The sequence below is a fragment of the Pundamilia nyererei genome, unplaced genomic scaffold (assembly GCF_000239375.1).
Source record: "Pundamilia nyererei isolate P.nyererei 1_Seehausen unplaced genomic scaffold, PunNye1.0 scaffold00006, whole genome shotgun sequence".
NCBI classification, from domain to species: domain Eukaryota; kingdom Metazoa; phylum Chordata; class Actinopteri; order Cichliformes; family Cichlidae; genus Pundamilia; species Pundamilia nyererei.
Window position 1 is genome coordinate 1021204 of NW_005187407.1, and position 14053 is coordinate 1035256.

General features: G+C 37.9%; 1 protein-coding gene across 2 annotated transcripts in view; it reads right to left on the minus strand.

The window, feature by feature from the left end:
* Positions 1–14053, minus strand: part of grid2 (glutamate receptor, ionotropic, delta 2) — a 530237-nt gene that overhangs the window by 133643 nt on the left and 382541 nt on the right. For both annotated transcript variants that reach the window (XM_005722013.1, XM_005722014.2), the window contains exon 8: positions 8216–8335. In XM_005722013.1, coding sequence (XP_005722070.1) covers positions 8216–8335 — 120 coding nt within the window. The remainder of the gene's footprint in view (positions 1–8215; positions 8336–14053) is intronic.

The following is a 14053-nucleotide window of genomic DNA, read 5'->3' on the forward strand; positions in this document are numbered from 1 at the left end:
TATATATATATCTTGTCCCTTTGCAAGACCAAAGACTCTTATGTTTGGTCTTGTAGGCTCGTATGTTTTAAATAGGGGCAATTCAAGCTCATGCGGAGACAAGACAATTTCATATTTTACTACAGCAGAATGGAAATAAAGAGGATAGGGTTGGGTGAAGGGTTCTGACATCAGAGATATTTAATTCTGTCTTTTTTTCAGTACTCCTTTGCATGTTTTTTTTCCTTCAGGGGTAAGGGTTTATAGAGACAATAGTGCCTGCAGTATTCCAGAAATAGGTATGGAGCAGAATGTAAAACTTTTATAATGCACACACAATAACACTGCTGTTCTTTTATCCCTTCTTTTGTGCTCACTTTCTGTCTTTCTGTCTTTCCTTAAAATTCAGGGAGCCGCTTCAGTACATCATGCTCCCAAATTCTTTAAATGATAATACACAGCAGAACCTCAGTATATGCAGCCACCTATTACAGTTGCGGCATTTTCTTAAAAATCAGTGTGCTTATGCTCAGATTCCCTATGTCACAGCACAGAATCTGCCTTGGAGGAGACATGAGACGGGATTGACAGTTGAGTACCTGGGGAATAAAACTTCTCCTGGCTTGTCTCAACAAACAGAAAAGAAGAAGAGTGGCTGTCGGGCTAGTGTTTGGTATTACCCATACTGTTTGCACAACGGATGTTTTTGTTTGGCACCACAATGAAGTTCCCAATGGGGTTTGTTTGACAGCAAGTAATAGTTAAAAATGCTGTTTCCCTCTCCTCTGTATTTTCACATTTGTTTGCCTCACTTATCTGATTCTGTTCTTTTTCTCCACCCGGCTCTTCATTCTGCCTCTCTCTATGTTTTCTTTTTTTTGGGGGGGGGGAACTGCTGTTCAGTCACAAGCACACACACAGATAATATTCATATGCGCTGCCAAACGTAGACTGATCCATGGACACCAGAGGCACTTCGTCAGCTTCAGTTAGCATCCAGTGTCCACTGTGCTGTGGTCACCCGGATTATAACTTGCTGGTCAGTGCATGTGTGTTAACTCTTGACTGACACGACCTTCCAGCTAAAACAAATGGAAGACATCAATCAGTCCCACAGAGGAAGCCTGCAAATACTCTAGTATTCATGAGTTCACAAGGGTAAAAGCTGTTACCACAATGGTTGAAAAAAAATAATCTGGTGTGCTCTTGCCCTGACCACACTGGAAATGGACAGAATAATGTGATAGGACTGAGGACTTGAATGGATACTTTGACATTTTACCAAGTATGTTTGACTGACACCTCGCAGATCAGATGGTGTATGCTATCACTGAACTTATCACTATTAATAGTAAGCTTACTCCGTGTTAAAGTAACATGTTTTGTTTTGTTTTTTTCCCCGTCATCTGCATGTACTCATTCACAATTTGTTATTGTTCTACTGTGCTTGTACTTCTACTATTTTGGGCTTCTGATGTCTTTTCATTGCAAATTATGTACTGACCAGGTTATTTTAACTTCCCTCTCACAATATGTCATACATCTTTTTTTAATCAGAAATAACTAAAGTCTATTTGTTATGTTATTTTGTACCACTTACTGGGATCTGAGTACATAAACACTTTGCTGTAATAAAATCTTTGTACATAACGGCCAATTTTACATAAGAGCCAGGCGATTAGGGATGAAATGTTAAGCCTTGAAATATAAATGTTCATTTGAATTACATATTTTTAAATTCTCTTAATTCCTATGTTTTTAATGTATCTTCATATGTTAAAAATATCTGCAAAAATTTTACATCTCTTTATTTTCTACCATTTATCAAGATCTGAGTCACAAGGGTAGCAGCTCATCCAGAGGGTACTGAGCGATCCCAAGTCAACCAAGAGATGTAATCGCTCCAGCATGTCCTGTGTCTGACCCACAACCTCTTCCTGGTACGACATGCCCAGAACCTCTCATCTAGGAGGCACCCAGAATTTATCCTATTCAGAGACCTTGACCATCTCGACCTGTTCCTTTTGATGTGGAGGAGTAGTGGCTGTACCCTGAGTCCCTCCCGATTGATCAAACTCCTCACCCTATCTGGGGAAGCTCATTTGCTTGTCTCTGCGATCTCATTTGGACACAATCCAGAGCGCGTAGCCATAGGATAGGATAGGAATGTGGATTAACCAATAAACCGACACCATCGCTTTCATGCTCAGCTTTCTAATTTGTTACAACAATTGGTCAAGAGTTGCTCCAGACACGACACCAATCTGTCAGTCAATCTCCCACTCCCATCTCTCTTCACTTGTGATTAAGATCCCGAGATGCTTAAACTCCTCCACTTGGAGCAGGAACTTGTCCCTAAATTTGAGCAGACACTTCTCCATATTTCAGCTGAGAACCATGCACTCAGACTTGGAGGTGCTAATTCTCATTTCCATCACAAAAACAGAGGTGACAACACTTGGCTGTGCCTAGAAATTCTGTCCATAAAACTTATGGACGGAATCAGCAAAAGTGCACAGGGCAGCCTTGTCAGATTCCAACACCAACCAGGAATGGGTAAGACTTATTACTGGCAACATGGACCAAACACTCACTGTGGTTGTACAGATGCCTTCTGTCACACCAACTGTGTGCATGTCCTCCTTCACTACATCTATGAATCTCATCTGAATGATTGTTCAATGTTGTTGTACTAAATTCTAACTTCATTAATGCTGAAAAAGTTTGGTTGTTCACTAGTGGCGCCTGAAACATAGATACTAAAGATCTTTTGTGAAATTGCAACTTTGTTTTCTGTTACTTATCCAGGTTCTGTCATCCCACACTACAATACAGCCTCAGCAACATGCAAGAACATTACACAAGGCAAAGGAAGCCATACACAAGTGCATGGATGCATATGCACAATGCTAACAGTTGAGAGAACCAGAGAAGTGGAGATGTAGGAACCTGCAAGCAGGATAAATCAATGACATCCTCTTGTCTCTCTGTCTCTCCCTCTCTCTCCATCACTCTGCTCCTATGTCTATTTCTCCTGTTTCCATGCCCTTTTCCATCTTTCTTTCACTCATGCATCTTTTACAGCTTCCTCTTTCCATCCTTTCTGCAATCTCCCAACCTGGCCTGGAGGTGGGGGGCATGGTGAATGAAGAGTCATGCAAATCTACTTAATAAGATGGGAAAAAATGAGGAAAATAGAGATTTTTCTCCTTGGAGACATTTTTGTCTATCACTGTCTTCCATTCTTCAGTTACCATAACACTGCATGTTTCCAACCAGACCAGCTTTCTGCAGCTTATTTATAAAATTTTACTTTACTTCACGAGCCAGTCAAAATGTCTTTTTTTCACATCAATCACTCTAACCTCTCTCTGTGTTTTACCATTACCTTATTTGTCTCACCCTGGACCTTTTCATATACCATTGACAGTCAGTTTCAGTGGTATTAGCCCTCATCCATAGAGCTTGGTAACTTGCCCTTCAGGGCTGTTGCCTCTCAGACATGTTCCATAATCACAGATAATCTGAAGCACTGCTCAACATGCTGTGCATGAATAATCCAAATTAATTAAACATTTTAATATGCCTATTTCTGTGTTATCAGCTATAATGTATTTGATGTTATCAGGAATCTTTATCTGGCCTGTAGGTCTTGGGATTTCAGTTTTGTCTCAGCTGAGCTACAAATGCCTATTTATTAAAAAAAAAAAAAATACTACCTCAATCTTCCTCGGGGCTGTCCCTTTATTTATATATATGCATTTTTTTCTCTTCGGGTGAACCATTTCATGACATGTTAAACAACACTTAATGCTGGTTAGAAAAAAAGGTGATAAGTCAGGTAACATTAGTTTAGGCTCTGAATTCAGTAAAAAGCTATTTCAGCAGATATATTGGTGATCCTGTTGGGACAGTGCACTGCCAACATCAAAACAGAGACAAACCACAGGATATTAGTCTGTGAGCCAATAACAGGTGTGTTATTGAAAGGAAACACAAGACAGTGCTCAATTTTGTCTGACATTTTTCTGCTTACTGTAGTGGTATTGAAGTAAAAATATATCTGGGACATGTGTTCAGAATAAAAATTCACCATTGTTGTCCCTTTAAAACACTACATAGAAGCTTTTGTTGCATCCTGATCCAAAGGTTAATTCATATGTCTGTGGAGTGCTGGTGAAAAACAGCTTTGTGTGTCACTGTGGCTTGGATTTCTCAAATTTTAACAGTAATTAACCCTGTCTGGAACTCAGTTTCTGGCTTTGTTTCTATAGCAGAATCTCTCTGTGTGTTTATGTGCTAAACGAGAGGAAACTCTGCGTCTCCCTCTCTGTGTCACGCATTTATGGTCATGCAGACTGACATAAATTGTTATGCAAAAAGAAAAAGAGTTAACTGAACATTTTCAAACATGTCAGAAGATTTATGCAAATGCGCGTGTGAATGGGCTTGCATGTGTTCCCAAGTGACTGCAGCTATTAAGGGTATTTGAGCTTGTGCGCGCATTAAGAGATCGCATAAAAGAAAAATGTCTTTCAATCATTCAAAACATGTAATGGTGGGGAATGTTTTTCACATGGTGGCGGGACTGTGAAAAGGCTCCCAGGGTCCCATGACTCTCTGAAGTCACTTAACATAATTTACCACATATGTCAAATAAGACTGGAGATGATAATTGAAGTGACCTCAATTTAGGAACACTGCAGTTTGCAGGCCATTGATTTGCATAAAGAGGGAGAACGTTTCAATCTCTCCTCCAAAAGATATGAGCCCGTGTGTGAGTGGAAGGAGACCATGGGCATATGTGAGAGTAAGAATGTAATGATTGTGACTCTATTATGACCTGAGCTGCTGTTTCTATCGCTTGCATGGGATCTGAAAGGATTAGGTCATCTATCTCCTTTCTAGCTGTCTCTTGTGCTGTTCAGCTTGTTTCATTTTATCTCTCTTTTCTTCAAATCTAAACCTCCTTCCTTCTTATCTCCTCAGTTAGCCACAAGCCTTTTTTTATTGTGGCTGTTTTAAAGTACTCAATGCCGTTTTTCTCTCTGAAGTCATTTAAGATGTAGCTGATAGCTAACGAAGCAATTACACATGGTAGTCTTGTCGCCTCTCTGTAAGAGATCAGTGGAGCCTGACATGCCTGTATATGTATATATAGAGAGATATATAGGCTCTGTGTATAGAAACCGAAGGTAATGGAGCAAAAATCCAATTCTACCACAGTGTAGTGGTAATAATTATGATGGATCTCAGGTATTTGCTACTATTATTATCGCTCGATAGCTGTATGCATCTGTGTGAAGTATGATGGGGATAAAGTCAAAGCGGATTGGTGAAGAAGAATCTAACAGGGAGATGAAGAAGGAGGAAGTCGTAAAAGAGAAAGGCGCTCAGAAGAATACATTAATTAAGTAAAAAACAACAATAACAAAAACAAACAAAAGTTATTAATGAAACTGTGAGCAGGCCTAGGAAAGCTCAAAGAGAAACCGTGAGGAAGAACAGAAAAGAAAGGTCAGGTTAAGTGGTATGCTCACATGAAACCAGTGGTATTACTATAATTAGAGGAATAAGCATGTATTGTTAATGGTCCGGTTAGGTCAAAAAGGCACACAATAACATTGATTGCAATTTAGCTGGGCTTTTTGAGGACTTGTCAAAAACAGAGAAAGCTTTAATGCAGAACTGTAGTCAGGTACAAGAAAAACACATTAAACTTCATATGGCATGATTAATATATATGTTGTAAAGATGAAATGTGAGAAGGGAGATGATCTATAATTTATGCAGGAATATAACCAATGGTAATTGCGTTTGGTTCCAGACTTAGACTTTTTTTATTTTTTCATTTTTTATGGGAAATGTCATGTGACTTCACCACCTATGTTAAAATACAAGATAACCACAAAGCAATTTATAAATAACGGATCAAAAGTTTCTATAAGGAATGTGGTCCCTTTATTTGTTTACACTTCTGTAACACGGGTCACCAGACCTCAGGGGTGGTTAAATAAATATGTTACAACATTTCAGCAGTGAACAGAACACGTGGGTTTATTTGAGTTTCAAGAATTTTCTTTTCAGCAAACATATGACAAAGCTTATACAAAAGCTTCCTTCTCTCTGTTTGCTCTGAAGTGTAAACGACCCAGAGTCTATGAAACTGAGGAACTTTATCAGTAATTCATACAAATGAAAGAAACTGTTTCTGTTCCTTTTATTTCACTGCTGTTTTTTACTTTGCCATTATTATTTCTTTCATAAGAATACCAGCTTGGATTGAAAATTATAGAGTGCGAGCCTTTTTCTTCCAGCTTTCCTTTCTGATGGCTCAGTTTTTGAACCATGATAAAAAAAAATTGGATGTTGGTGACAAATATATATTTTTATTACAGTATTTTTTTTGCAATCATTTTTTTATTATTATAAATTTTTGTAGTATATGTGCACCTAACACATAACAGTTATTGGCTTGGTCTACATATTTTAGAAATTTAGAAAATTATGCAGTAAGGTCAACTTTTCTTCTTTAAAAAAAAAATCTTTTGATTTAGACTGATTTAAGTTACTTTATTTTACATGCTGTACATTTTACTTTGCAAATAAAACAAGACCTATGTATCACTTAAGCACACAGTACAAAAGAAAAAAATGACTTGAGTGAGAGAACCAGATAGCTTTCATAATATTAAGTATATTTCAATTAAGTATATTCTTTCTTAGCTTTTTTTGGTAAGCACACAATGCAGAGGAGAAAGGAAAAAATAACAGCTCTTGGTTTTCATTGCAATCAGCATGCATTGGTGAAACTTCTGCAACGTACCCACATTTGCATTCAGGGACTACAACTAATTGAATGGCTGATGTATTGGTGATAGTTCTTTTTCTGCTGATATACCAGGATATTAATTTCTTTTATAGTTTTTCTTCTCCATGGATTTATATACATAAAAAGGTTCCAGCAGGACTTTCCTCTTGCTTTCTTTTTCTGCTTCTGAGTGAATATTTCAGTATATTTCACTATATTTCCAGCCGTACACACTGGCCATGTATGAATTTAATTGAATCCCAATGACAAATGAACAAATGTTCAGAGAATTAAGGGAGACTGTGGCAGGAATACTGTATAACAAGTGCTTGAATTCCCTAAGAAGTAATTATGCTCTGCGATTAGGGAATTGTGCCTTAATGTAATTATCCTGTGCTTTAAAGATTAATTTTGTCTGTGATGGCATGCTGTGTTATGTTGGTGCCTCACCACATTATCCATAATCACAGATCACTGTTATCTGTGAAGAGATCCCTCTGGTACAGAGGGACAGACGCACTGTGCATACGTGTCTGAGGACATCATTTTTGTGTCCTGTTTCTGTAAGTGTATTGGAAACAAGAACATGGACTGAGAACGTCTTCAAGCAACTCACAGGAGTCCAGACGCTTTTCTTTCCAAGCTCCTTAGACTACGATGACCTGGATGACTGAGATCCTTCACAGCACTGTCCAGTAGAAAATTATCAGTATTATGCATAAAACAAGTAATTTAAGTAGTAATTTATTTATCAGCGGTTTTTCACAGAAGTGCGTTCTTTACCACAGACGCATAGATCATCTTAAAAATAAAAATCAGAGATTTGAATGTACAACATCTTTTTTTTAATATAGCCTGCAAAACACAACTAAGTGCACACATACACCCACAACCACACACTTGCACACAATCCATGAACAAACAATGTTATGAATATGTGCGTGCGTGGCTGTCTTTTATGATGCCTGTTAAAATTCATTATGCACGTATCATTACCAGATAGCATTTGAAGATGCTTCTAATGAATCCAATTAACACCATGCTTTATTGAAGGGGAGGCGAGCTGCAGTGCTCAGGCTTTACCCGACGGGTGGACAGAAAACATAAAAAATGAAAACACAAAAAAATCATTTGTTCTGTTCAAGACGTTAATGGCTTGGGAAAGAAAGAAAAAAAGAAAGACAGAGAAAGAAAGAATACAGGTGTAAATATAAAAGAGCAGCTGGACTATGCTGCTACAGGGGTGACATGCAAAATGAAGAAATACCTGTGTAAATATGAGACACCATTTAGAGACTAGGTGCAATGGAATTCCCCAGTAAATCCAGGAATTATGCAAATGAATTCTTCAAACGCATTTGAAGAAATTATCCTCCCTTCACCCACAGTAGAACGCCACACAGAGGTTCTGTTTTAACTACTTACCCTACTGACTCCCCGTCCTCTATCTTCTCCATAATTTGTGCCCAAGATTTCAAAGAAGATGTTGGGGTTAGTGCCGTTGTCAGTGAACTCCAAGAAACTGGTCAGGCCGCTCACCCCGAACTGCAAGGAAAAGATTTAGGATGTGTTATTTTTGGTTTATCTTACAATTATTGTTGTTATCGTCAAAATTACTGTAATTATTATTGTGATTTTCATCACTATAATGATGTCAGCTTTTGTTTTGTCACTTCTCCCTACAAATCTTAGAAAACTAACAGTTTTTTCAGCAAAAAAAAAAAGTGATGGTAACTGTACACAGCGAAACCGAGACACGTATGATTTTTACATCACATTCACATTCATATTATCACAGTCGTAGGTATTGTGTGTGACATTTCACAGTGATACATAATACAGGTGGTCTCTTGTGATTTTTTTTCTCATCATGGAGGCATTACTTTCTCAGTTACTGTGATAGCAAAAGAATAAACATTCCATTTCACCTACATACACTTTAGTAACCTTCGGTGAATGGACCAGAGCATTATTAATCTGTAGCGTATAAACTGCGAGTCTGCAGACAGGCCAATGTCATACACCGTGTCATTTTTAAGGATAATTATTCAAGTTACTGTGGTTTCGCCACGCGGGTAAATTTGTGCAACTGTCAGACGCTGGAGAAGGACTGAAAGGGCATGCCGTTGTCTCATGCTGCTGTCATATATTCAGTGGGAAAACTTCAGCTTCTGTTGATGTTTGTCAGGATAGAAGTTACAGTGATTTGAACTGATGAAAGCAACAACTGTTTATATTTTAGGAAAGTCAAATGAATGCGCTTATGGTTAATTTCAATAAGGAAGATCAATATTCACTCATCTGCCTGCTCTACAGGGTGTTAGGCTGCTTTTCTGTTTTCTACATCACTTTCACTTTTCCCAGCTGTCAATCTCAATACTGACATCATCATTCTAGTCCAATCGTCTTTTTACCCGTCTTCTTTGGGGCGATCAGCCTCCAGTTTGCACAGTTTAAATCTTTGCTCTCCGTCATTCTCGCTTTCAGACTCTCATTCATGCAACCCACCTCATCCCCAACTTCACCTCACTGACACCTCAGTCAGAGCTTTTCATCTTCACCATCACCAGTGTCTAGACTCCCAGGGGTCCTGCAATAAATCCTTTCACGGCTGATCGGCGGAGTGTAATCGCCATATACATTAATATCTCTATCTAAATAAACCAAGTTCAATTCTTTCAAGTAATCTCTTTTTATTGAACCCTCCTTATTTGATATCTGATATCTGAGTTATAGAATAGTGACAGTCTTCCCAATTTTTGTAAATAATATTCTGAGAATTTGCAGTAATATCTCTCTTTCTGTACTCAAACACACCAGATGTATATGTGTGTCTGTCATAAGCGTGCATACCCTTAATGCTGATATGCTTTGAAGAACAACTAGTTATATTAGTATGTCTATGGCACTTCATAAGATATGGTAATGTGCTATTGGGATTACTAATCTATGTAAATATTTTATTCACCTGGGATGAGTGCACGTACTTAGACGCACACTCAGTATATTGCATGTTTACATCTCTGCATCAACAGCTGAGGTTGAAACTGAGCCCTTAATAGTCATTTAGGAGAACCTGGATGGAAAAGATGTTTTATTAAGTCTAAGAAGAGAAATAAAATAACTGCGAAATGAAAAAAAAAAGACTTTTTAACTTTTGGATGCTTGACAGAACTAAGATGAAAGTAACAGCGTATGTGTGTTATAATAACAGCAAAAATAAATTGAGAATCGTTAAGCCTAGATTTGAAAACAGTCTCCCAGGTGCTGCAGAAGATGTAGGGGCTGGGTCACAGGCCTTACAATGCCTTTAAAGTAATCAATAAAATTTTAAAATGAGTCCTAAACCTTAACAGTTTATGTCGCAGAGATTCAAAGGTGGAAATGTAGCAGGCAATACATAGTCTTCTAAGCACAAACACAACACGCACTTCAGGTGTAACAGCAGCATTTATTCTCCACTCTGAGTTTGTCAATGAACACCAGACAACAACATCAATAGAGCTCCTCATCAACACCTGCAAATTAGTATTTATCATTACCATATTGGCCCCACATACCAAAACACTGATTAAACACACAGGCACGCACAGCAAGTAAAGAACACTGCTGATACAGTGCGAAATGGAACTGATGCCAGGCTGTTGAAATCAACTCTATTACTGCTTAGGGCTCTTTAACAGAGCTCTGCTGAGACAGTCATCAAGGTTGGTTTAGCAGCCGGGGCTGGCTGATGAAAGTGTTGCCAAACCCCAGCCTGATCGCAAGGTGAAGTGCAGAGATAGATATGAAAGCCATTGCGCTGCATTTATTATTGTCTGACACTAATCCTAAATTAGCATTTCACTTGGCTTCATCATTCAGTCAAACTGTCATCCCTGGAGTATTTTTTTTTATTATTGATATCAAAACAGGGGGCATTGATCCAATTGGATTTAACAGTGATGAAAGTGTTGCCAAACCCACACGTAAACTCAAGGTGAAATGTTGAGATTCCTAAAATCACAACTGCAGAATGAAGTCCTCTACCTGCCAAAAGCCAAATATGCAGGAAATGAGAAGAACTTGCCGACTGGTGGATTTACTTTGTTCATGCAGTCCTTTGAATGCACGATCACTTTGTGTCTAAGGTGTACTCAGGACAAAGGTAGAAAGCTATCATTAGATTTATTGATAAAAAAAATTGATCTCTCTGTGATGAGAACAATATAAAAGTTAAGACAGAGTTTTTTCAGAACCTTATCCATTCGCATTCTTCAGTTACAGGTGACTCTAATGTATTAGTCAATTTAGCTATGACTACATCTTGCTGTTTCAGCCAAGGAAAAATAAGAGCTGTAAAAAGGTGTCTTGAATTGCAGATTAGTTGTTGTTGTTTCAAAAAGAAGGATAAATATCATTTGATTCATAACATTTATTATTATTATTATTATTATTATTATTATTATTATTATTATTATTATTATTATTATTATTATAGATGCAGAATACACCCTGGACAGGTCAACAATTCAGTCAACCTGTCTTAAACTTGTGATAGACACAGGACTAAGTCAGAGAGACAGATGAAGATTCACACTTACATTCACACCTATGAGCAATTTAGAATCACCAATTAACAGTAAGTGCAAACATGCAACCCACACAAACATGGGAAGAACATGCAAACCCCACAGAGAAAGGCCCCAGGCCAGATGATGGCGTCTAACTCAGGACCTTCATGCTGTGAGGCAACAGTGCTACTATTATTATTATTGCTGTTATCATTATTATTACTATGATTAATATTATCCTGGGTTTGAATACACCATCTGGCAGGGGACATGTAAACTCTGTGAAGTTTGTTCTTCCTGTGTTTGTAGGGGTTGTGTGGTTTCTCGCCAAGTACTTTCTGGCTGGCTGGATGGATGGATGATTATTACAGTATAAAGATTTTTTTTTCTTCAAACTGGCATATACACACATATGTGCATACTGCAGGAGAGTGATGAAATAGATGGATTGTTTAAAAAAAACAAACAGAAATATTTTCCTGGCTGTCCTTGGGATAGTAAAATTTTGAATAAAATTCCAATATTAATCACAGATTATAGTGTTGGTATTACAACATAAATCAATATAAACAGGCTAATAAAATATCCAAGCATTAATCAGATACTAGAAGTAGCGACTGCAATGTAAAAACATCAAATTAAATCTGAAATTAATTGGAAAACTGAAGATGAAATAAGAAAATGAGAAAACTCATCAGTACTTTGTTATTGCTACAGAAGAATATTTATTTTACATTTACAATTTTTTTTCCTGGGGACCCTGTGACACCCCATTGAAGAGCCGTAGGCTGTGGATCTCTTAAGATCTCACTGTTGGGTTTATAAGGCCATGTTACTCCTAAATTTCTATCTTGTTCAAAGAGAAAATATAAAACAAAGTTCTAAGCTAATCGAACTTAGTGTTCTCCTTTTTAAAAAGAATCGATAAGAGAATCGATAAAGAATCGAATCGTTAAACAGAATCGAAAATGGAATCGGAATCGTGAAAATCTTATCAATACCCATCCCTACTTTTGAGCATTGTTACAAGTGCTCCTCGGCATTTTCACACTGATTTGGCCTTTTCTAAAGTGTCTCAAAGCCAGGAATTGTGCTCATTAATAACAAATAAACAAATAAATAAATGTATCTGGCAAAGACAGTGACACCGCAAATACTGAAATATTATGAAATAACGCAGAGATTTCAAATGTGAGAAGGAAATGCAGGCAGCACTGATAGTAAAAAGCATTGAGATGCCAGGGGGGTGTGGAGTTGCAGTGGACACAGCTCATTGGCAACCCTTGGGATCCATGTCCAAAACATTATTCTTAGCACAGCATCCGAATGTATATATTGCAGATGCCTACAGTGTGGGATACTTCATGCTGATCTAGTGTGTCTGGTACCTCATAATTTCTAAATGTTAAAAAACTGATGGTCTAAATCCAAAAGCACTTCAGGACATGAGTAAATGCCAATGTTTTGATGAAGACAAAACAGTCAAGAATTTACAGTCTGGGCTGTTCAGGCTTCAACACACACTAGGGCTACTGAAAAAATCTCCAGTGAATGAATATGCAGACTGTCACAGCCTGCGTGAGAGATGGGGGATCGTGTGATGGACACAGATTAAAAAGAAATTGATATTCAGCATGCAGAAACTGTGCTCCTCTTTTCTCCTGTAGGAGTTGAACACAGGGTTCACAGGGTGTATCACACAATAGATTTGGTCTAAACATTTTTGATGACCCTCTTCTGCACAATGAAATTGATCAAGCATTCAACTCAGGAGCAGAATTTGGAGGGTTTTATACTCATAGCCATTGGGAAATGAATGCTAATGAAATATGGACAATGTCAGAAAACAGCAAACACTTTTTTAGCTTGTTAAACAAATGGTTAGGCTCTGTTTTTTATATACATAATGACAGTGTAATATGCCTTTTTTATATTCTGGTGAAGGTATTGCAATAAAAAACTGTGGTGCCTTACTGCTCTTTTTATGTTTTAAGAGATCAAGTCTATTATTGAGTGCTGTGCACTAATTTGTATTTCGTCTTAGCACCTAGTGATATGCTACTTTTATAGCATGTGAATCTGAATCTGTTTCATTTCTGCATTCGAATCAGTCTGTAAGGTTTTATATGTATGTCTGTATGGTTTTAAAGTTGCACATTTGGGTGCAATGGTGTTGGATTTGAAAACCCATCAGTTGTAAATACAAAAGCTGTTTATTAACCTCAGCATGTGACTCATCTTAAACTGGATTGGTTCGTTTTTTTGTTGAACTGCGTCCTGACTTACTCTGAATTAATGCAAACACAGTTAAAGACAAACTCTGTGTTCAAGCTGGCTATAAGTTTAGGAGCCTAGATCTATTCTGCTCTTCACTGACTGCACAACTATCTGAACTAACATGCCACAGATTTCAATCAATCAAGGCTTTATTCGCCACGTGCAGGTTGCCCTGAAGTGAAATAGGACCCCCATCCTTCCCGGACCTTACACACACAACACAGACATCACATGGGGATACAGGTCGGAGATCGGTAGCGTTACAGAAAAAAAAAACCTGAAATATACACTACAATGGGAAAGTACAAGAGGAAAAAAAGAGACCTCTACTCATGCTGGGCTCCTGGGAGGACAGCATGAGAATAGGAAACAAAAAATGTCCACAGTACAACATTATGGAACACGTGACAAGCCACAGGGTCGGGTGGGGGGT